This window comes from Armigeres subalbatus, chromosome 3 (genome assembly GCF_024139115.2).
Source record: "Armigeres subalbatus isolate Guangzhou_Male chromosome 3, GZ_Asu_2, whole genome shotgun sequence".
In the NCBI taxonomy this organism is placed as follows: domain Eukaryota; kingdom Metazoa; phylum Arthropoda; class Insecta; order Diptera; family Culicidae; genus Armigeres; species Armigeres subalbatus.
Window position 1 is genome coordinate 363,541,635 of NC_085141.1, and position 25,485 is coordinate 363,567,119.

The 25,485-nt window shown below is 42.7% G+C and overlaps 1 protein-coding gene across 4 annotated transcripts in view; it reads left to right on the forward strand.

The window, feature by feature from the left end:
• Positions 1-1,850: 1,850 nt before the first annotated feature.
• Positions 1,851-25,485, forward strand: part of LOC134226306 (protein kinase C-binding protein NELL2-like) — a 383,009-nt gene continuing 359,374 nt past the window's right edge. For 3 of the 4 annotated variants that reach the window (XM_062706997.1, XM_062706999.1, XM_062707000.1), the window contains exon 1: positions 1,852-4,478. In XM_062706997.1, the coding sequence (XP_062562981.1) occupies positions 4,385-4,478 (94 nt within the window). In that variant the 5' untranslated portion in view covers positions 1,852-4,384. Of the gene's footprint in view, positions 4,479-25,485 lie in introns of all 4 variants that reach the window. The other variant, XM_062706998.1, reaches the window with a different exon arrangement.

A 25,485-nucleotide genomic window follows, 5' to 3' on the forward strand; every position in this document is an offset into this window, starting at 1 on the left:
ACATAATATACTTCCTATTCGCAGTATTTGCAAATTGCAAACGATCGTTTTTGTACATGACACGTTGCACAACTCGCGTTTCCACCATACCATTGATATGCCACCAGTTACTCACAGCTACAGTACAAGACGTCCTTATAACCTTCAATTAAGTAGAGCAGCCACAACACTTGGTCAAAGGAGAATTTCAGTTATTGGTCCTAAGCTGTTCAACAATTTACCAGAGCAGTTGAAGCAAATCAACAATCGTGAAAATTTTAAATCTCAGGTCAAACAACTCATGAAATCAAATCTACACGACATTCTTGGTTAATTTATTTTTTTTCACATCGGCTACCAGAAACATGATAATCTTTTTTTGTTTTTTTGTTTACAGTAATTTAATAATTCATTAAATACTTTTGTTTGTTATTAATACCCATGAAAATTATTAGTTTATTATTATTTGTTTAAAAATATATTTCTTTATTTCATTATTTTATCTTTTGGCTATATCAATCAATGTGTCCCTTAAACGGAACTTCATTCCACTGGGACATTACATAGATTCGCCTATTAGTATACATACTTGCTATAAATAATTATTTGATCTCAGCTTATAAATATAAATTTGTTATTTTTTTGCTGCACAGAATAAGCTGAGATAGTTGCGTCCATTACCAGGGAGCTCCTGGTGAGCTCTTTGGTGTGGGGGATAGTGGCGGGTTATTAAAAAAAAAGCTCTGTTTCGCGAAGTGTTGGTTGCAGTAGTGGTAGACCGATGGTCGAGTCCACCACATTCTTATCAATGAATCACCGACGAAGAGAAATCGGTCAATAAAGTTGCGCCCTTATAATAATAAGTTTGAGATATGTAGGTGTCTTACTAACCTACCTTTCCCTTTCTCACAATTAGCAAGGACGTAGGAATGACAGATCTGGACTTTTGAAGGACGACTTGCTTACATCCGAAAAGTAGAGATTAGTCCCAAATAATTAATTGTGGTAGCGGAAAGAAGTGATGCCAAACTATCAAACAATATTCTAAGTATGTACCATACGAATTCATGTGAATCGCCTAATAAAAGATATGACTCTCATGTAAACGTAAAGTAGGTGCCAATACTAGATAGTTGCCAATACAAGATAGTTGTCGAGTAGATAGTAGATAGTAAATAATGCTTTATGTTAGTTGAATTTTATACTCTCGAATTAGTAGTTCGATTATTATAATAAATATATGCACGATTCAAATCAAAATTTGGTCTCGCACCGGCTTGCATACAAGTTTAAGCTGTCGCAGAATGCTCAATGCAACGCAATCTCGAACGTTCAACATGTCGCATCATCGCTGCTTGCAATGCATATCCTACTTTCTCCCACCGGCCGCGACCGACCGGCAAAGCCTGCCGTCGTCTGCAGCATAGCCCGCAAGCAAGCATATTCGTGCGCGCGGCCTCCTTGCCCATTATCAGGCTGGCTCTCTTTCCTCAGCGGCATCATGATGCAACATTAACGGCGGACACCACGCGGTACAATCTCTCTCTCGCACAGGGGAAGCGCGATGACGGCAATTTCCTCCGTTTTCATCGCTCTCTTCGCATTGCTAGCCGTTGCGTTGGATGCCGCGCGCTCGCAACATATTGCTCCTAATCGTCTCCTTTTCCGCTATATCTGTCTGTGCCGTATATCGACGGACGAGTGCTCGAGGAGGATGGATCCGTGCCAGCTTGGGGTGGTCTGATGGTTTCGCGGTGTGTGTAGACTTTTGGAGTATAGGACGGACCGTGGTCGTCGGTCGTTGAGAACATGTTGTCGGTTAGCAGCAGCAGCGACAGCAGTAGAGAGTCTGACCGAGCACACGCGAGGGGGTTTCTTCTCGGTTCGATATCGAATTTTACCGTCAGTCGCAAAGCTAAACTCGTCAAGTTCAAACGGGTATTCTCCGGGAGCTATTCCGAGTTTCTTGTGGATGTGAATTGTTGTGTGTTTTTGCTGAAACATCAGGATTTTCTTCAATAGAGTAGACAGAGACGCGGCTGCAGTATTGGGGAGAGTTCGAGTGTCAGTTTTGCAATACGGAAGACTTTTGCGGAAAGTATGCTGAAAGGATAATTGATAGGGGATATGCAGCGCTCTGTGCAAGGGAGCGTGTAGGAAGCGGTGTGATTAGAACACGTTTTGTGTGATGCTTAGTTGGATAGGTGTTTATAATTGCGGAAGGATTTTTCATTTGGAAGTGTTTGGTTGAACGGAAGAAAAATCGACAAGGATTTTTTCGATGTGAAAATATGTCCTGTATAGGGCAAGGATTATGTAAAGCATCAGTAGAAGCAGAAGCAATGTGGTATTGGTTGGACACGGGACGTGCCTCCAGGAAAGTCACACGACCGAGTTTTGCGTATGGGAAATTGCGACATCTGATTTAATTGATTTTTCTCTTCGCAATCGGCCCAGCTCTCTGGTTGGGAGTTTTTTTTTATTAGTGCATATACAGCTGAGAGGCACCTCGCACCCGAGGGAATCAGGTTGGGAAAACTGTCCCAAAAGAGGATTCACGCACTGCAGAGTGAAAACGAGGATTCGTGTTATTCGGATGCGTTGCCATAGAGTGGTGCCCAGTGCTGTCGCCACGGATCCATGCCGATAACGTCAACGTCCTAGAAAATACCTTTGCAGTGAACGGCAGCAGTGTTCCAAGCAGTCGGATATCGATGTTGTCAGTGAGAGAGTGCTACTCTGCGGTGGAAAATGGGTTAAATGGATTGACCTAGGCCGCCGTCGTTAGTCTACATAGTCAACGTATGTGAGAGAACCTGGCCAGAGGCGTTTGTTCTACAACAGCAGTACAAACGACGAAAGGCTTAATTCAATTAAAATCTAGACACAAGACAGTACAGTGTAAATGCGACGTGAGGAAAGTGAAAATTCAATCCTCGCCGTGAACGATAGTACCAGAGAGTGCTAAGCCGAGCAGAGAGTGTGTGCAGAATTTTCCTCGTTTTTTTCCTAAAGCGTTGGGAAGAAATAGAAGCAGCATAATCACAAGAACATAGCAGTCACAACGACACGGTGGTAGCAGGCGGTGTGTTGAACAGCAGTGTCCACGAACCGCATCGAAGGAAACTCTAGAGGAAGAGCGCACAGGCCTACTATACTAAAAAAAAACTATCGCAGCAGTGAGCCTCCTGAGTAGTCTACGACTACGGCGAGAGTGCGAGAGTCTTCTATATCCACTCGCGGAAAAACGACCGGAGTACGAACTAACGAGGATTTTCCTTGGCCCACTAGAAGAGAGAGGAAAACCCAGTGGCCCCACGAGAGGAATCACTCACACCGAACGGAACCACCAGGAAGGAAGGATCGCTTTTCGCCGGTTGCACCCGTCATTGGTCTGTGCTGTTGGCCAACATCATTTAGTAGTTGATTGCTGCTGAGCCGCGTGTGAACACTTCCCTGATAGCTTTTAGGAAGCAAGTTGAGCATTTCGGGAAATCGTTTGGAATTATACCTTCGGGTTTGGTGTTAAACAATTAGGTAATCGACTAGCTTTTTGCCGAAGAAGGCAAGTTTTTTTGGAGACGGAAAAACCGATCAAAAGAAAAGGAAAAGGAAAATCAATTTACTTGTGTAGTTGTGTACAAATTTTCTACATCCACATATATACACTCTTGTTATTTCTTTTGGTCGACCCCGTGTTCTGTAGTTGCCGTGTGTACATAAAAAAGCAAAAGGAGCGTGTAAAAAACAGTACGAAGAATCTGTTTCAGTACCGCAGTGGGACGTTAATTACATAAGAATAAACTTGATTTTTGTGTGTTTTTCGGTTTGTTTAATTAGAACGAGTTTGTCAGTGTACAGTAATTGTCGAATAGATGCTTTCGTTGCCGGTGAATGACAGTTCAAGCCCAAACAGTAACGCTTCTGAAACTGCGAGTGTTTAACCAGTGCTTAGGTAGCTAATATTTGATGAAATTCATTGTTGTTTGTGGATATATCCGATTTGCGATTCGCGAAAAATAGTGCTAGTGGTAGAGAAGATACTACAAACTGGAAGACACAATTTTAGTCTTCTCTGAAGTTTTAACAACGAAACGAACAAATAATTGTGCTTAACGTGGTTGAAGCTTTTACACGCTGTAAAGCAGTATATATTTAGCCGTGTTTCGTGTGCCGTGAAAAACCCAATCATAATCCCCGTTAATAATAAATAGACAATCGACGAATTCGTTTTTTTCTGAGTTGGACCACGCGTTCGACCGAAAAAAAAAGTGTCGGCGGGTCAGCGAGAGGACATCCACTGCCCTGCCCTGGCGCGGTTGAACTGTGATGGTGCTCTACGTGAAGGATTTCTATCGTAAGGAGCCCGACCGGCTGAGGCAGCCGCGACTCGTGTAGCTCTGCCATGAACAAGCATCTCTGGAATAGCGATACATCCTGGGGATGTGTCCAGGCGTTGCTGGCGCTGATCCTGACCATCCTGCTGTTGCCCGGTCCAGGTGAGTGTTGGAAATGTTGGCCTTTATATCACTTCACTTTTTTTTTGTATTTTACTGTCACATTTAAAAACGCATTCCATTTTTTTTTATTATCAGCTTCGTTTTCAATTGAATTTTGTAATTCAATTTTAAATTTCATTAAACTGAAATTTAAAATTATTTACATTTACATTTTACAGAAATGGAGGGGACCATATTTGTCTTTCAGCAAGTGAATATATTCCACAATGACTGTGTTTAATAGTTTTCGAATTTCAATGCTTTCTTTTTATCAATGCAGTGAATCACTGTAGTTTGCCAAATATTTAATGGTTTTGTGTGATAAAGGATGATTGCATCTTGTACCAGAAGTAACTGTCACGGTTATAAATTTTGATCCAGTTAGTTACTAACGGAAAGTGAAATCGTGCAATGAAGTATCCTTACGATACTAAGCGCGAAAATGTAACACTTCTTCAAACTGATCCTAATGACAATATTGTTGAAACAATAGATAAAAGATCGACTTCTCTTGAATCGAAACCACCGTGAACGGATCCGAATCCGAACAGCGCATTAATTATTTTTTTGTCAAGATGATTGTAGCATACCATTTAAATTTTTGATTTTTTTATATAGTATATATTTTTTTATATACTGTAAAGACCATCGTAAATAAATTTAAACGTTAACATTTAAAAAAATGAGAAACGGTCTATGGCGAATAAAGTTGCAAAATGATTCCAAAAATCTGGTAATGTTTTTTTTTCATTTTGTTATAATTATTATAGGCTGTCTAATGGCTACCGGTTTTACCTCATACGTAGAAGGTCGTGCGGTTGAACCGCAGGCATGTTTTATTGTCCTACTTTTTTCATACATTTTTCATGTTCTGGCAATCGCTAGAAAAGAAAATAGACATTCCCACATCGTTTTCCATCTGCTAGAGTGAAAAATGAACGAAAGCTCGTTATCCTTAGCACTTAGAAATTAATCTAGACGAGCCTCTGCCATAGAACCATTATTCCAATAAAATTCCGCAAGGATTCATGGCAAGTGCTGAGGTAATTTGGCTTGCAGTGAGTGAGTGATTGCATCATCATTTGCTTCCCTCTTTCCTACATTGATTTTCATTCTGACGTGGCAATCACCAATGTGACCTACCAACAAACATATATGCATCTTTGCCATGGAACGTAGTCCTTCCATGATTTTGAAACACTAGCGAACCTAGTGGTGGAAGTCAAGCTTTACTGACTTTCGCAAGCTCTGAACTCAAATGTAGTTTGGACGTCTATGAATGTTTTAAAAAACAATATTCTCAATCTCGTTCAGTTATTTCTACCATTATCGAAAACAAAATTAAATACAAGACAGTCGATTCTAAATATCATGATATTGTAGCTCAAGATCGGGGAATGGAAGAAACATTGAAAAGGATTTTTGATCAAAATGCAAAACGACAACGCAAATGGCATATCTTTTTTTATAAAAAATGTTTACTGGAATCTGTCATTGCCAAAAGCTACAAGAGACCGAGGAATCCTCTGCATCTCCGTGAGTGCCACGGGAAAGGGATATTTGGTTAGATGATAAGGTAATCTATAGGAAGTCGCCTATTTATTTATTTATTCCGAACGATTTATTTATTCCGAACGCGCGCGATCGTTCTGCTGTTCGAAACATGAAAAACGCGCACTGATTAACTTTATTACTGACCGCACTATCTTTATATTTACTATTTATTGTATTGTCTTTATATTTACTATATTATATTTACTATTTATTGTATTGTCAATTTATATTTACTATTTGCTTTATTGTCAATGAACTACGAATAGTATTTGAAACATGTATTTATTTTGTGGTAAAATCTATTTTTTTTAAATTTTGATTGCAATTTAAACATTTAAAGTTATCAATTTATTTATGAAGAATAGTTCGATAGCTACCGCTTCTCTATTATAAGCAATTGTGAAGGATGCAGGAGGTCTGTCTTATAAGCAGGAAGATCAATCCTAGGGTCGTTGTATCTCGACTCAATATTTGTTTTTCTCCCCGGCCTTGGGCCGAAAATCTCATAAATAAAGATAATTCAATTCAATTCAATTGTTTTTCTTCCATTTTTACGTTTCTGTAGAACGAGTCGTACTGTTATATCAATACCAATACGTCCCATGACCATAAAGTTCTATGCGTTCTTCTTAAGTTTCAATAAAAAAATAGTTGGCATCCAACTGCCTTCTTCTTTCTCAGTAGTTGTAAGCATTTTGCCAGGGCAGATCTTGACAGTTGCAGAATGCCTTGTTTTCATCTAAAATTTGGACTCAAATCAAAGTCTGTAATAACGGATGAAAGTGATGCTACTCCCATGCAATAATATGGGCTTATTTTGACTAAGAAATTGGTGCGAATCGCCTAATGCTTATTTTATTCTATGTTTTTGCAAATTTTGAATTAAGAAGTTTGATTGCATTCAATGATTTTTTTTTCTTTACGGAGAGTTAATTTGGCTGTGTTGGAAGAGAGGCTCGGAAGCCTCCTTTCAAGAGGCTCGGAAACTCGGAAGAAAGGCTCGGAAACCTTCTTTCAAGAGACTCGGAAGCCTCCTTTCAAGAGGCTCGGAAGCCTCCTTTCAAGAGGCTCGGAAGCCTCCTTTCAAGAGGCTCGGAAGCCTCCTTTCAAGAGGCTCGGAAGCCTCCTTTCAAGAGGCTCGGAAGCCTCCTTTCAAGAGGCTCGGAAGCCTCCTTTCAAGAGGCTCGGAAGCCTCCTTTCAAGTGGCTTAGAAGCCTCCTTTCAAGAGGCTCGGAAGCCTCCTTTCAAGAGACGCAGAAGCCTCCTTTCAAAAGGCTCGGAAGCCTCCTTTCAAACCTGGAAGCCTCCTTCCAAGCAGCTTGTAAGCCTCCTTACAAGAGGCTCGAAAGCTTCTTTCAAGAGGCTCGGAAGCCTCCTTTCAAAGGCTGGAAGCCTCCTTTCAAGAGGCTCAGAAGCCTCCTTTCAAGAGGCTCAGAAGCCTCCTTTCAAGAGGCTCAGAAGCCTCCTTTCAAGAGGCTCAGAAGCCTCCTTTCAAGAGGCTCAGAAGCCTCCTTTCAAGAGGCTCATAAGCCTCCTTTCAAGAGGCTCGGAAGCATGCTTTCAAGAGGCTGGGAAGCCTCTTTTCAAATGGCTCAGAAGTCTTTTTTCAAGAGGCTCAGACTCCTTTCAAAGGCTCAGAAGCCTCCTTTCAAGAGGCTCAGGCCTCCTTTCAAGAGGCTCAGGAAGCCTCCTTTCAAGAGGCTCAGGAAGCCTCCTTTCAAGAGGCTCAGGCCTCCTTCAAGAGGCTCAGAAGCCTCCTTTCAAGAGGCTCAAGAGCTCAAGCCTCCTTTCAAGAGGCTCAGAAGCCTCCTTTCAAGAGGCTCAAGCCTCCTTTCAAGAGGCTCGAAGCCTCCTTTCAAGAGGCTCGGAAACCTCCTTTCAAGAGGCTCGGAAGCCTCGTCTCAAGAGGTTCGAAAGCCTCCTTTCAAGAGGTTCGGAAGCCTTCTGTCAAGAGGCTCGGAAGCCTCCTTTCAAGAGGCTCGGATGCCTCCTCTCAAGAGACTCGGAAGCCTCCTTTCAAGAGGCTCCCAACTCTCCTCTCAAGAGACTCGGAAGCCTCCTTTCAAGAGGCTCAGAGCCTCCTTTCAAGAGGCTCAGGAAGCCTCCTTTCAAGAGGCTCGGAAGCCTCCTTTCAAGAGGCTCAGAAGCCTCCTTTCAAGAGGCTCAGGAAGCCTCCTTTCAAGAGGCTCAGGAAGCCTCCTTTCAAGAGGCTCAGAGCCTCCTTTCAAGAGCTCAGAAGCCTCCTTTCAAGAGGCTCAGAAGCCTCCTTTCAAGAGCTCGGAAGCCTCCTTTCAAGACTCAAGCCTCCTTTCAAGAGGCTCAGCCTCCTTTCAAGAGGCTCAGGAAGCCTCCTTTCAAGAGGCCTGGAAGCCTCCTTCAAGAGGCTCGAAGCCTCCTTTCAAGAGGCTCGGAAGCCTCCTTTCAAGAGGCTCAGAAGCCTCCTTCAAGAGGCTCGGAAGCCTCCTTTCAAGAGGCTCAGGCCTCCTTTCAAGAGGCCTGGAAGCCTCCTTTCAAGAGGCTCAGAAGCCTCCTTTCAAGAGGCCTGGAAGCCTCCTTTCAAGAGGCTCGGAAGCCTCCTTTCAAGAGGCCTGGAAGCCTCCTTTCAAGAGGCTCAAGCCTCCTTTCAAGAGGCCTGGAAGCCTCCTTTCAAGAGGCCTCAGAAGCCTTTCAAGAGGCTCGAGAGCCTCCTTTCAAGAGGCTCGGAAGCCTCCTTTCAAGAGGCCTGGAAGCCTCCTTTCAAGAGGCTCAAGCCTCCTTTCAAGAGGCTCAAGCCTCCTTTCAAGAGGCTGGAAGCCTCCTTTCAAGAGGCTCAGAAGCCTCCTTCAAGAGGCTCAGAAGCCTCCTTCAAGAGGCTCAGGAAGCCTCCTTTCAAGAGGCTCAGAAGCCTCCTTTCAAGAGGCTCAGAAGCCTCCTTTCAAGAGCTCAGAAGCCTCCTTCAAGAGGCTCAGAAGCCTCCTTTCAAGAGGCTCAGGAAGCCTCCTTTCAAGAGGCTCAGAAGCCTCCTTTCAAGAGGCCTGGAAGCCTCCTTTCAAGAGGCTCGGAAGCCTCCTTTCAAGAGGCTCAGAAGCCTCCTTTCAAGAGGCTCAAGCCTCCTTTCAAGAGGCTCAGAAGCCTCCTTCAAGAGGCTCAGAAGCCTCCTTTCAAGAGGCCTGGAAGCCTCCTTTCAAGAGGCTCCAGCCTCCTTTCAAGAGGCTCAAGCCTCCTTCAAGAGGCTCAGGCCTCCTTTCAAGAGGCTCAAGCCTCCTTTCAAGAGGCTCGGAAGCCTCCTTTCAAGAGGCTGGAAGCCTCCTTTCAAGAGGCTCAGGAAGCCTCCTTTCAAGAGGCTCAGAAGCCTCCTTCAAGAGGCTCAAGCCTCCTTTCAAGAGGCTCGGAAGCCTCCTTTCAAGAGGCTCAAGCCTCCTTTCAAGAGGCTCAGAGCCTCCTTTCAAGAGCTCAAGCCTCCTTTCAAGAGCTCAGAAGCCTCCTTTCAAGAGGCTCAGAAGCCTCCTTTCAAGAGGCTCAAGCCTCCTTTCAAGAGGCTCAGGAAGCCTCCTTTCAAGAGGCTCAGAAGCCTCCTTTCAAGAGGCTCAGAAGCCTCCTTTCAAGAGGCCCGGAAGCCTCCTTTCAAGAGGCTCAGCCTCCTTCAAGAGGCTCAGAAGCCTCCTTTCAAGAGGCTCAGAAGCCTCCTTTCAAGAGGCTCAAGCCTCCTTTCAAGAGGCTCAGGAAGCCTCCTTTCAAGAGGCTCAAGCCTCCTTTCAAGAGGCTCAGAAGCCTCCTTTCAAGAGGCTCAGAAGCCTCCTTTCAAGAGGCTCAGAAGCCTCCTTTCAAGAGGCTCAGAAGCCTCCTTTCAAGAGGCTCAGAAGCCTCCTTTCAAGAGGCTGGAAGCCTCCTTTCAAGAGGCTCAGAAGCCTCCTTTCAAGAGGCTCGGAAGCCTCCTTTCAAGAGGCTCCGGAAGCCTCCTTCAAGAGGCCCGGAAGCCTCCTTTCAAGAGGCTCAGAAGCCTCCTTTCAAGAGGCTCAAGCCTCCTTTCAAGAGGCTCGGAAGCCTTCTTTCAAGAGGCTCAGAAGCCTCCTTGCAAGAGGCTCAGAAGCTTCCTTTCAAGAGGCCCGGAAGCCTCTTTTCAAGAGGCAAGGAAGCCTTCTTCCAAGAGGCTCGGAAGCCTCCTTTCAAGAGGCTCGGAAGCCTCCTTTCAAGAGGCTCAGAAGCCTCCTTTCAAGAGGCTCGGAAGCCTCCTTTCAAGAGGCTCGGAAGCCTCCTTCCAAGAGGCTCGGAAGCCTCCTTCCAAGAGGCTCGGAAGCCTCCTTCCAAGAGGCTCGGAAGCCTCCTTCCAAGAGGCTCGGAAGCCTCCTTCCAAGAGGCTTGGAAGCCTCCTTCCAAGAGGCTCGGAAGCCTCTTTCCAAGAGGCTCGGAAGCCTCCTTCCAAGTGGCTCGGAAGCCTCCTTTCAAGAGGCTCGGAAGCCTCCTTTCAAGAGGCTCGGAAGCCTCCTTTCAAGAGGTTCGAAAGCCTCTTTTCAAGAGGCTCGGAAGTCTTCTTTCAAGAGGCTCGGAAACCTCTTTAGAAGTGGAGCGAATACTAACTTTTAAGAGGCTCGGAAGGCCTCAATATTCAGTCATAAAAGTCCTGTAGGAAGCTTGATGTATATATTAAATTTGTATTGGGAAGTTTTCCGGAATAATGAAAATTTCAGCCAACTTTTTGGTTGTCGAAAATGAAAATTTCAGCCAACTGTTTGGTTTGGTTGTTGGTTTTAAAGTCCATTTTTATATCTATCACGAGTTACGCTAATTTTCATTTACAGTAAAGAAAAATATGGGGTACCTCAATTAATGCAAAAGTTCGAAGGGGTACCTCTCAAAGGTTGAGCACCGCTGGCTTACATAATAGCTGCTTAAGTAGGGATCTGGACAGTGAGCCTAGTTTTTCAGAATCGGGATCGCTAGGCTCCTTCTCCAATCGTCTGGCAAGGTTTGGTGGTCTCAAATCTGATTAAAGAGTTTTAATAAGAATGTTTTACCTTGGAGGAGTATCCAATCTCATCAGACCTCAAGGATTTCCCTTTGCTCCTAACTTGAGCAGAAAAAAAGAGCTGGCGGACGATCCGAAAGAATCCAGAAATTTTCTATAACCTAGTTTTCTGTATCGATGTGTCTTCTTAATTTTGGGCCTTAGCCAAAGTGATTGGATTGATTTCGAGAGAACTGGAGATAATAAAAGCACTGTTTGCATAATTATTTCGTACAATCATGAAGATTACAACGCTTATAATTATTTCAATCTTAAATGAAAGCCTGGCCTTTAAAAGAAATAGCCCACAGCACATAGAATATGCATCTATAATGCTCGACCCATAGCTGCAGATCGCCGACCGGTAGGTCTACGAAGGGTCCACTAATCATCCACTAAGAAGAATTTATTGCGGCACCTTTACCTTTTGAGAGTTTGTTACACAACTTATTTAGACTTTATTTTGGAAATAGTTCTCTCCTAATCTAGAGTTGGTGCACAAAGTTGAAGCCAAGTGGATTGGAGTTCGAAAAAAAATCATATTTTTCAAGTATGAGGTGTCATACGATATTTCGCTAGTAACAATAATGGTCTTCAAGCATGCTATTAAACTACAGTTAATCCGGCTTAGCATGTTTCCGTTTTATAGGCCTCAGGCATTTGGTTGATGTGCCCGGAGAATGGAAACCTGGGAGAGTAATTGAAGCACCATTTTCATTTTTATTTTTCAAAATCTTGAAGGTTAAGAGGTGACATGGCTTATTATGACTCAATTTTGGAAAAGGATACTTTTTCGAGGAAGCTTAGCCTAAACAGTATCTGAAATGACTGTGAATGGACAAGGATGGTGAATTGACTAGTAGCATTCAAAGTATACGTGAATAATAGAAAGAATACGTGTTATTGATATATGTTGTATTAAAAGCCGTTTTTTAATATGCCAACTCTCGAAAACAAACATCAGTAATGCAAAATTCAAATCAGATTTTGGTGCTAAGTGTGAATTCCTATTTTAACACTTATGATCATGCTGTTGATTAGAAAAAAATATTATTGCAATCCTTGGGACCCATCTCATCAATTTCCATACTCAGACCTACAGGTGACATCGTCTGGCAGCAATCTTCGCCATCCATACTTCCCTAACCGCAAGTAATTTCGCAAATCCTTCCGCAGTTGCACACACATGTAATTAGAGGATCCGTCTCTGTATCGTATTACACGGCTCATATCCGTCGCGCCGCCACTGCTCTGCTGCTTCCTTCGATATTCCTACACACGTTAAACTCAGTTTGCGTGACTCGCGATTTGCGCAGTGTTCTGCACCTCTTCGCCACCTGATGACGTGCCTACTGGAAACGCTCCCATCATCGACACTCGAGACCCGACAACAACTACTGTAGTCAACGAGGACGATTAAAGACAGAGAACACAAATTCCTTTGCATACAACCGTTGCGTTTTGGCAGAGCATTATAATTTATGATTGTTTAACAGCAGCAGCAGCAGCCCTGGTTCCCGAACAAGCCTCCAAGACCACGTCCACACACAAACACATATGCGGATATGTTGAATCACTTGGGCGAGGTGGCTTCTTGGTTGGGCCCAGAACAGTGTATGAATAACCGGGATGTGCAAATGTGTGCCGTGCAGGAAAAATTCGCTAAGGCATGCGAAACCTGAATCATGCTGCTGTTCTGCCCGGTCTGGCTAGGCGGAGGGGCTTCACATGTGTGGCAGCAACGGGGCCGGACGGTGACGGCATCAGCAGCAGCGGCAACGCGCGATTGTGAGTGATATGCTGAGAGCATGGTTCGCCTGGTTCTCAGTCATCTTTTAAAACGATGCCTGCTTTCGTTTTAATTTTCGCAACGGCTACTGATTACACTTTAACCCGGAGGGCGGTGGTGCGCACGCGGAATCGGCTGATGGGTCTCAGGAGGTTGGAGCAACAGCGAGGAAGGGAATGGAAAGGGATGGGAGACACAGGCGGAAAAGAATGTTAATTGAGACGCGGGCAGCACAGGGAGACAACAGTGTCTTGTTTCCTTTCTCGGGGACGTTGGCTGCGGCGGGGACGGAACGAAGGAATCGCGTGATGCAATTCAATGCTCTGGAAGAGGTTTTCTTGGTGGTTTTCTGGGTCCCTTTTTGGATGGCTGAATGCGGTAATTTTCTCTTCTAACGCTGGCGCGGCGATGTCTTGCGACGAAGGTGGTCGTTTCGATATATGTTACTGGTGAATGAATGCGCCCAGGCTTATCAGTGTTTTGATAAGTATAATAGACCCCTTTCGCACATTTATATACAAGTTATTTGGCTCTAGCTTGCTAAATGTTTATTGTGTCAACGATTTTTAAATAAGATGTTTATGATCAACTCTTATGATATGAAATTTGCGATCCGACGACTTTCTATAAGCATTTACCGTGCTTCTTTAAACTTTATATATTCAGGCATGTTTGACATCTGTGTAGATCTGACATGGTTATTGATTCCATCACTTTTGTCATCAAAGTCTAAAAATACGCTTTTTTACTCTAAAAAATAGCAATCAGTCAAGTGTTACATAATGCATATACAATGTTTTTAGATTAACATTCTGGCAGCAAGCTTTTTGAATTTGTCTCTATCGATTGGGTGAATTTTCATCCACTTTAATGGTTTTAAACATTGCGATTTTCTGATAGGAGCTAATACCCATTTCATCAAATCTTATTTCCGCAAGCATTCCATTCACTAAGCATGAACGGCGAAGACGACGACTACGGCAACTGTAAACTAAGATTTCTAGAATAAGAGATCAGCGGATCATCGTTTCAAACTGTTGACCGCTATTGTTCTCAGCAATTGATTAGTCATTGGCGGAATTTATATTTTTACATCAAAATGTGCCTGAAGGCTCTAAAAACTTAGTATTTTGATACAGTGTGGTGTTTATCCGTTATAAGGATATTTATCCGTTATAAATGACCCCGATCATTCCTTAACTGTGAAGGCATCCCCTAAACTGTGTCATATGCCTTCTGACTGTCTGGTGATACTTTGTTCATAAAATGCGTAAAATAAACACTGGGATTTATTCATATCGAAGATGCCATGAATGCAATTCAATTTAAAATTCTTAAATTGACGACGACATTACCCTACATATCGGTGGTATAAGTTTCCATGGCTGTGTCGTTAAATGAAATTATTAATGATGTTTTGCAAAAGTAAACTTAAATTTGTTCTTGCACGTTACCTTCCCGAGTGTTCTGCACTTCACCGATCTCTATTCTTAGTGTTGTTACTGCAAACGACTATTTCTTTGGCTGCTCCTGTCTGTCTGCTACTGCTATTATGCTTGCGTCCTCCTCTGCGTCCATCCCTCCGCCACGTTAGTCCGGCGAGAGTCGTGTTTCAAGCCGATCGACCACGTCACACGAAGGAACGGCAGAGGTTGAGGGTGAAACCGAGCGAGTCGGGGTCGCTATACATATTATGCTGACACATGACGATGTGTTGAGAATTACCCGGCCAAAAGGGACACCCGTTCTCGTCGTAGAGAGGCACTCAACTTGAACAAGTCGAGCCTTGCATTAGAAGCGCCACACAGCCTACCCACTGCTTGCCGATCATTGGAAAGCGTGCAGCTCCAGTAGGCCACTTCCGTGTAGAGAATGCCAGCAACCCGGGCATGCTCGTCGTCTGCTGGAGTTGGTGCAGGCAGTATTCCAGGATTCTGCTCACCTGTCGATGGGGAAGCATGTGTGTGGTTTCCCTACTATTCGATCCAGATGGTTAGTTCTCTCCCCTGCCTTGCTCGGATGGTTCGAAGTTCGAAGGATTCGTTCACCACTCGAGTTGTCAAAGGGTGTGTTTGTATTTTAATATTGCATGTGTAACCTGAAGTGGCCGGTTTTTAATTGGCTGGTTATATGTTTTATGAGTCGGCTTTCATAATTTTAAAACAAAGGGGTTTATAGTAGGAGCTTGCATTCAGCGTTCAACAACGTTAGGCCGTTGAACGATGGTACAACTAATCAATATAATCGATTCAAAATCATGCTGTCACCCAGGCAGTAAGGTCATCTCTTATACGTCCCGCCGTCAAAACACACGCGCTCCGATGATCCTTGCTTCAACGCGCAACCAGATTTGAAAACTTCCTCACATCAGACAAATGTTCCCATCGAGGCCGATTTCTGCGGAAGAGACTAATTGGCAGAATTCAACTAATCCATTGATTAGCATGCAAATGTATTCCGACAACGAACGGCAGGCTACAGGTAGGTACAAGCAGAATCGTTTGCAAGAAACTATGTTGAAAACTGTCGCAGATTTCGCGGTATTTCTGGACCACGCGAGGATGACGCGTTTCATTGCTCTTCGCCTAAAATTCTCGATCTAAACGAAGTGTTTTGCAAGCCATGATATTTTTCTTCGAATGCGAAACCTTTTCAACTCGTTTACGATTGAGCAAAAAAAAAGTGTGTTACTTTTCGAGTCTCATAACGGAAGCGATGATAAACGATGAGTTGAAAATTTATTAATTTTGCGCCAAAAAATGTCTCGCCCCCATGCAGACTTTGCTTCCACAACAAGTGTCGGAATCAATGCAAAAGGCTTAAATTAAAATCCTCGCGAAAAAACATCGATTTCCACACCAGATCTCAATGGGAGGTGGTCGCCAATGCAGCTGCTGGCAGGAACGAAAAAAAAAAATTCGATTCCGGTTGCATGATTCTTCCCTTCTTTTTATTGGCATTACATCCTCCACTGGGACATTGCCGCCTCACAGCTTAGTGTTCTCTAAGCACGTCCACAGTTATTAACTACGGTGTTTCTAAGCCAATTACCATTTTTGCATTCGTATATCATGAAGCTAACACGATGATACTTTATGCCCAGGGTAGTCGAGAAAATTTCCAAACCGAAAATCGCCTGGATCGGCACCGGGAATCGATTCCAGCTACCCTTAGCATGGTCTTGCTTTGTAGCCACGGATCTTATCGCAAGGCTAAGGAGGACCCCGGTTGCATGATTATTCAGTTTTAATTTTTTAAATGATTTATTGCAAAAATTCACGGAGTATGCAAGAGCTACTGTTGAACAACGATCATTAAGTGGATTACAGCATATACAGCACGAAAGTGATTTCAATTCTTCTTATTTTATGGCATCATATAGCTCAAATGGGATTTTGTCGCCTGGCAGCTTATTATATTTCCGCTGTTTGCTGAATTTCGAAGTAAACCACGGAATGGTAAGAAGCGGACTATGGTTATAGAGATGAGTGTGTTACTTCTGCGTGAAGAGAAATCAAAACTGCGCAATGAAAATCCTATTCGACTAGATGCGGATGTCATATTAGAAATTTAAGAGCACTAATCGTCGATAGAAGCCCTTTCCGCACGCGATGGTATATGAGCAAATCAAACCATCTTCCTTTCGCCAGTGAAGAGATATCAGCTTCCACACTGATATTCTTCCCTCCATCTTCATACGGGAGTTTGGCAGAAGGAAGGTTGTGAGATTCATACCATTACAAATATTTACCCTCCGCTTGTTTTCAAATCCACTTTTAAAAACCCAGATTAATCCACCTAGCGGTGATGGTGCCTTTCTCGTTCGTTCAAAAGGTTTGGAAAAATCTAAAATAACACTAATATGTGGATTGGTCTCATTTTTCATATTTGTTTATATGCATAAAAAAATTTCTCGCCAAACGCAATTTGTTGCAAACAAATCGGATGAGCATAAGAGAAAAAATGACATTTTATTTTGTAGTTTTAAAATTAGTATTTTCGCCATAACTTTTGACCCAATTGTACGATCCGGCCAAGTTTCTATAGGAAACAATGGGACAAGATTCTGCGTAGAATGCAATCTGTTGCGAGCGATATGAGAAGCACACATATTGCACATCTATCACAGTAACTTATATATGACCGGATTCAGTCACAATATGGCTACTGCAACCAGATTTGTTGAACTTGTGTTGCTTGGGGAATAGATGAAGTCTAAGTGCTAAAAAAGTGAGCTAGACTTTTTTGAACTCTTTTTAACAATAAATACTAATTTGACCAGAACATCTAAGCCCATAGTCCGATCTGGACAATTTTCAATAAGAAAATATGAGACATTCTGCGTCGAATGAAATTTAATGCGAGCAAATCGGTTGAGGAAGAGTGCCTGAAAAATAAGTGACATTTTTTTTAGCGATTTTCCCATAAAAAAAAATGGTATAATTTTCGATCCCATAGTCCGATATGGTCAATTATCAATAGGAAACAGCGGGACAGGATTCTACATCGCGTGAAACTTGTTGTGAGCAAATCGGTTAAGAATAGGTGCCCGAAAAATGAGTGACATATTTTACGCGATTTTTCGTATGAATTTGTATTTTGGCCATAACTTTCGATCCCATAGTCCGATCTGGCCAATTTCAAATAGGAAACAATGGGGCAGGATTCTGCGTCGAATGCAACTTCTTCTTCTTATTGGCATTACATCCCCACACTGGGACAGAGCCGCCTCGCAGCTTAGTGTTCATTAAGCACTTCCACAGTTATTAACTGCGAGGTTTCTAAGCCAGGTTACCATTTTTGCATTCGTATATCATGAGGCTAATACGATGATACTTTTATGCCCAGTGAAGTCGAGACAATTTCCAATCCGAAAATTGCCTAGACCGGCACCGGGAATCGAACCCAGCCACCCTCAGCATAGTCTTGCTTTGTAGCCGCGCGTTTTACCGCACGGCTCCCCCTCGAATGCAACTTGTTGCGAGCAAATCGGTTAAAAATAAGTGCCCGAAAAATGAGTGACATTTTTTACGCGATTTTTTCGTATGAATTTGTATTTTGGCCATAACTTTCGATCCTATAGTTTGATCTGGCCAATTTCAAATAGGAAACAATGGGACAAGATTTTGCGGCAAATGCAATTTGTTGCGAGCAAATCGGTTGAGGATAAGTGCCCGAAAAATGAGTGACATTTTTACGCGATTTTTTCGTATGAATTTGTATTTGGCCATAACTTTCGATCCCATAGTCCGATCTGGTTAATTTAAAATAGGAAACAATGGGACAGGATTCTGCGTCGAATGCAACTTGTTGCGAGCAAATCGGTTAAAGATAAGTGCCCGAAAAATGAGTGACATTTTTTACGCGATTTTTTCGTATGAATTTGTATTTTGGCCATAACTTTCGATCCCATAGTCCGATCTGGCCAATTTCAAATAGGAAACAATGGGACAGGATTCTACGTCGAATGCAACTTGTTGCGAGCAATTCGGTTGAGAATAAGTGCCCGAAAAATGAGTGACATTTTTTTTTGCGATTTTTTTGTATGAATTTGTATTTTGGCCATAACTTTCGATCCCATAGTTTGATCTGGCCAATATCAAATAGGAAACAATGGGATAGGATTTTGCGGCGAATGCAATTTGTTGCGAGCAAATCGGTTGAAAATAAGTGCCCGAAAAATGAGTGACATTTTTTACGCGATTTTTTTGTATGAATTTGTATTTTGGCCATAACTTTCGATCCCATAGTCCGATCTGGTTAATTTCAAATAGGAAACAATGCGACAGGATTCTGCGTCGAATGCAACTTGTTGCGAGCAAATAGTTTAAAGATAAGTGCCCGAAAAATGAGTGACATTTTTTACGCGATTTTTTCGTATGAATTTGTATTTTGGCCATAACTTTCGATCCCATAGTCCGATCTGGCCAATTTCAAATAGGAAACAATGGGACAGGATTTAACATAGCATTGCAACATTGAATTCTGGAAATGCGACCCTCAAGATACTCATCGAATGGACCCTGTTTATAAAATGTCACCAATTACGATCGCGATGCTATGTGGATAGACAGCCGGGAAGCCGAGTGGTGGTGAATATCGAAGAATTGTCACTCCAGCAAAATTACCACAGCTATTCCAGCAACACCAAGGATTGCTCCTCGGACAGAATGACGGCTGGTGGTCATGGTGGAGGATAGAGGAAACAAAGCAAGAAGAAAATAATAAATAAGAATGCGATGTTTAGTACGGATCATGGACAAAGTCGTACAAGGAGTATTGAGCAGAGAGGCGTTAAACACCTTCAACGAGCAGTCCGCTGCAGCACAAATCGTTAAGGTAGGTGACTGCACTGGCTGGAAAGAATGGTCGGCGAGCCGAATAATTTGTCAGTCACGCCAACGAGCGTGTGGTGAGATAGGTTGCAGTGTCAGCCATACCCGTGCTCAACAACAATTTCACTCCGATAACTGCGGGTTTGAAATGTATTTGAACCGTCCCTGTCCTCAATATTTCTTGAAGAGCTGAGTAGTTTGGGTAATGTTCATTCGGGTCCAGTTCAACCAATTCCACTCATAACGCTCCGCTCCGTCGTTGCTTGGGTAGTCGCTACCAGGTGCGGCCCACCTACATCAATCATGTGTACTCTATTAGCACTCATGTTCCTTTGATGCCCAAGTGAGGTAATTGTCTGCCCTAAGGCTTTAATTCTGCAAGTACAAGGATTCGGTGCACAGAAAAAAATAATGAAAAATAAACAGCGCGTAATACTTGACATGCGAAAATTTACGCCATTCTACGCTGAAATGCTCCTCTTGCTAACAAAATTTCTTACAACTTGTATGCAATATTGACGATTCACGTCGAATATTGTATACATTTAGGCTATATCCCGTATGAAATTACACTAATAATGGCGTTCCATTTATGTGCATGATTTTTAGCGTAAATTTCAGTGGATTTTTCTATCTGTGTGGGTCAGCAATAAACGCAAACGTTCCCAGAATACAACCCGTGCCGCTTTTTCCTCAAACCTGTTTAGGAGGACATCCTTCAGCAAATTCCGCTCCTTCACCATCGTACCACAACATCAGTTTATGGCGAAACAGGCCATGTCAATGAACCCGCCATCTAGAGGTGGTCCAGAAGATTGGCCGTTATTTTATAGTACGTACGTGAACTCTACAAATGCGTGCGGCTATTCCGATGTCAAGTCTTTGACTCGGCTCCAACGCGCGCTGTAGAATAAAGCATTCGGTGAAGAGCCGTTTGCTGTTTCCGGCGTGCGTTCGGCAAGTAATGACTACTCTATACATGCTATATGTACGGAAGGCTTGAGCTGATCATTCAGCCGCTGGCGCTACTGGAAAAGTTTGCGAGCCTCCAGCACCGAGAGCGAACAAATTAAAGACGCTGATTACTTACGGGATGGCGACACAGAATCTTTGCGACTACTTTGCAGCTTGGAGCGACGAACCGAAAAATAAAGGAGTCGCACAGATGAAAGGTTGCGCAATGTAGTTGGAAGCTCGGAGCGAAGAACCGAAAAATAAAGGAGTCGCACAGATGAAAGGTTGCGCATAATGTACAACATTTGGGAACTTAAGGCTCGATGCCCACATAGCGTATTTTCAACGCTGCGTGCACACGGCGTTAAAAGGACGCATGTCTGCATCGGGAAAAAGCGGTAACGCAGCGTCGCCGCACCGATGGACATCTGCGTTTTTTTCAACGCCACGTGCACGCAGCGTTGAAAAAACGCTACGTGTGCATCGGACCTAAATGTCGCTGGAAGATCCATCATCAGCAACTCTGTCGCACGTGTCTAGGGAAGAAACGATGACACCCTTGCACTATGGGGAATTCTCATACAAATCGGCGGCCAAAAATATTTTTTCAATTAAACTGTTTTTAGGCAACAAATATTATGTTAAGGAATATTTAGGAATTTTTTAACCCTTTAAGGGCCATCGTTAACCCTTCAGAAAATGTCTCCGGCGAAAAAAAAAAATGTTTTTTCCAATTATTTTTGTGAATTTTGTTTGTTTGTTTCCAATACAGCATGCATAAAATAGCAAGCAATCATATTTCTTGCTCTGACTGTTGATTTTCTAATCATTACGAGGTACAGAGAATAAAAACCATAATTTTCCAGAAAACTTTGATTGCAGCGTTCTCGTAAAAGCACAAATATGCGCAAGCAACAAGCCACCACTCAAAGAACAACAGCCGTCGGCACGCACCATGCTATCAAGAAATCAATAATATTTCGAACCTTTCTCGTGAAGTTGCTTTAGAATATCGAGAACTTTTGCGTTCCTGGATGACGAATCGGACGGTCGAACAGACGTTTGTGGTACGATTAGGCATCGATGACGGTAAACCACTTGCAGTCACTCAGTTAGCCTCAATATTCCGAAGCAAACGTTGAAGTATGTGGATTTGGGGCGTCAGTGCACCTATCTTCGAGGTGTATCGGTCAGTAGCTACGAAGCTGCCACACCTGGCACCTGGCCTGACTCCAAGAATGCCAGCCTAATTGCCACAATGAAACTGCGAGAGGGTCAACTAGGCGATCCTCTAGCCAGCAAGACTAGCCTTGGTTGGTCAATTTACGGGTACACCACTGAGGGACAAAAGGCGACGAACTCCGCGGTGCACTGCACAAAGCGCCTTGGAATTAGGCTTAAAACGGTGCTGCTTTGACGATATGACCATGTACAGACGCTAATCTGCAGGCGAGCGTGCACCGGAGCGGAGATCTACGCGATTTAGCGCTCCTACGGACGCCGATATAAGACAGCAATCTTTTTCACCGAGCTTCAGCTGAAAAGGATTTCATTGATAAAGTAGAATATTTTGCGCGGCGTGGTGAGCCTCTTCGATTCTCAAGGAATCTTGTCGCACAACACGATCCAGGAAAGACTGATCATCCAAGACACTTGGCGTAATCAGACGAAGTGGGACGACAAAGCTGGGCGTAGCTGTACGAAAATGTTGGCCACATGAGACTATACCTAGCCTATTCTCGTTGCAATTGTCATTAGTCAATGGGAAAGTATGCATTACGCTAGTCATGGCCAAGACTTAGTGTTGCTCACGATTCGAATAGCGATTTCCATCATTGAATGATTTTTACGTGTTCTCCATTGTAGAATGTATGGAATTGATTTTTTATTTGCTATTAAATCCATATGTAAACAAAACATACGCCTCGATTGCGTTTTGACGCTGTCTGTATTCGCCTCGATTGCGTTTTGACGCGATTCTGTCCGAGAAACTCAAGCGCAATGCTCTCCCTACAGAAGCGCAAGCGATTTAGCTCATGCATGAAGCCTCGATGATTGAGATTTGACCTTATTGTGGGCTTCGTTATCTTGCGGTTAGCGACGTCAATCGTCTAGACGCATGTGCTGTGGAGTGTGGGTTCGATTCCCGCCCCGGTAAGGAGAAAACTTTCCGTAAAGCGAAAAGTTCTCCATTGGTTTACTGGGTTTTGTGTAAATGTCCAGTGTCCAGTGTTCAGTTTGTGCGACCTTTGGTCGAAGACGGTGATTCTGTCTTTTTTTAAATTCCCACCTTTTTTCAATGACATGACACAAAACAGAATGGCTATTTGATCACATGAAAAGTCGTACTGTCCGGACTAGGGTGGTCGGTATTGGCCATGTTAGTCAAATACCGGTTTTCGGTATTTGATGAAGTCAATACCGGTAATATCGGTAGAATACCGGTTTTTGTGAAAATTTCAGGTAGTAAAAGAAAAACTTTTGATTTGGACTTCTGGATGAAAAACAATATTTGTTGACAAACTTCAAATGTTAAAATCATTGCTTGTTGAGCTGGGCGAAGGGAAACTTAAGTAAGCATTACATACTGAGCAACTCAACTCACAATCTGCATTGGGTTGTGTTAGCAATGTTGCCAACTACTGAGAATGCCATTCCTGGTTCAACCGAAGTAGGACGAATGGTTCCATGACCGTCAAAAATCAGTGTAAAATACTTGCCCTTAGTCCCTTCCGATGCATAATAGTAGAGTTCTTTACGGATTGTATGCAAGGATCCTGGCGTCAACGTATTTGCAAGCAGCAACACAAGTATTTTGCGTTGCTACAGTCTCTTCACAAGTTTTTCTTAACCGATAAACCAGAAAAATATTCATACAGGCATCTTCTTTGTACCGATCGTCAGGTATGGTCGTTTTCTCAGTTTCAAAGATAGCATCAGGAATGATTAGACGCTTCAAGATCCCATACGCTTAATCAAAGTAGCCCTGGATGCCTTGAAGAAAATGCCAAAATCGTTTCTGATTAATTGCTTCACGGCAGAATTTAAAAAAAAAAAGCAAAAAGATCGGCGTATTTTGATCGTCTCTTTTGGATTCATTCCTTAAAAACATCGAAATAGTGGCGGAAATTTCTGTGGCTTGATTTGATAATAGTTCCAACGTAAATTGGAACGCCACGAACTCACAAAGCAGCCCTAGTAACATTTAGGTTTTATGCTGGTTTTATAACACTCTTGAAGAGTAAATCATAATCTTCAAGAGCGTTATAAAACTTAAAATGTTACTTGGGAGTAGTTCCACAACAGCTTGAACAGGTTTGTGGGCTTGAATTATTTCAGCGTGCCTTGGCATCAGCCGCTAATTCAAATTCTTTTCCAAATTCAGAACGGCCATATTTTTGCAGAAAATCGTGTTTCACATGTGGTCTACGGAAAGAACTACTACGGCTCGTGCCGTTTTCACAATTTCATACATTGCGGGAAAATTCTGGACGATATCAATAATGTTGATTGAAGAAAAAGTCAGATTTTTTATACTGCCAGCAAAATTTTAAATACTGTAAATACCGGTATTTTCCGTATCCAATACCGGTATTTTCGGTACCCATAATTTGCCGGTAATACCGGTATTACCGGTTTCGGTACTACCGGTTAGACCACCCTAGTCCGGACCCGGAGGACAGCTACCGGATACATAAATTGATTTTGCACCACCTTACAATTATATATCTAATAAATCATTATCGTTTTTATAAAATAGGTCAATAATGACCATCTCCACATAATCAGAATGAATTCAATTGTTTTTAATATTGTTGAGTCTCAAAGCTTCTATAGTAAGGCGAAACTATTTTCAACATGAGGATCTGACATTCCATGCAGGTAAAGAACTTTTTCAATAGCTAGCTATTGTACTGCATAAGATGGTTGAGGGACCTGTACAAGTGTCGTTTTGAGAAGTGTTCGGTATTGACAGGTGTCTGGCGCGGGGAGATCTCCCCCTACTCATTAAGACGCCGCAATTTTACAATTTTACTTTTTCTTATGTCTAAATGAAAATCCAAGGAATTGGTGAAATTTTCACTGCCTACAAACCATTGTAAGGGTATATTTTGCCTGATTTGCCTCAAAATTTACTTAATCAGAGCGCTTTAGTGATTCTATTTCGATCACTGAGAGAAGTAGGTCATACATTCCTGAAAAAGACCGGGGGAAGCACGTACATCTCCGGGTGTGGGTCATAAACCCAGTTTGAGGTACTCGGAAGGTCGGGAGAAATATACGAAATCTGATAGGCTGACGATCTCTTCAACCAAGTCGTCTCAGATACTCAAAGCGATTCCACAGCTGGATCGGAGACCGTCAAATTTTGGAGGCCTGCAAATCGTATGCTTGACTGAATTCAATAAACCACATATTTCGAAAACAGTCTGGAATGGATACCATGCAAGTTATACGAAATCAGGTGTGGCCGGCGCGAAGCCGGAAGATGATCTGCTGATTCCTGTGGCTATTAATATTGTTCCAGGGTGCGGTGCAGTTGATCCCTTCCCAAGTAACATTTTAAGTTTTATTCCTCTCTTGAAATGTTTTTCAAGATCAAATTATAAGAACTCACAATAAAACCCACTACCACACGACAACCTTCTTATGACCACTATAAGAGTAAGATATGACTAAGTGGCCCACTCTTGATAACCACTATACTGCCCTTCTACGCATAGTTGTCCCATGTTAGTTTTTGTGGATTTTGACTTTTCACCATAGAGCAGTCTATTTTGATGTTTATTTTTAGAAAACGCTAACAGATTTCGAACTTTGTTCGGAAAATCATTGAAAACAACATCAAGTCTATTTGTCCCATTGCTTAATTTCTACGCATAATTGTCTCGCGGTGATTAAATTCATCATTATGGCGGATTCTGTTATTTTATGGAGCAATACACATTGAAATAGCATTTTCTGTTTAGATCTTGCAATCTTAGCCTGTTGTACTGATTTAATGGGGGCAATTTATACAATACTCATTCTAAAGGAATGAAAAAGAGAAAAAAAACATCACAGAAAAATAACAAAATGGATTGTAGGTGAAAATAACAACAACAAAATATATTTATCAAGGTTTTTTCTTCAATATAGTTCGTTTGCTGAAATATCAACTCAATGGACGTATGATTACGGCGGCTCCTTTGAGTTCCGCAGTAAACAAATTACTTGTTTTGCTTAGATATAAGCAGAAAGTTACGAACCGAGCGCTCGGCTGTGCAGATCTCGTCAAAAGAATCAAACAATGCCGAGCTGAACTGAGTGTGAAGATAAGATCCGCTTGAATGAAACGATGTTACTTACAGACTTGTATTCCACGTCGTCTGTCGGGGAGGAACGAAGCAT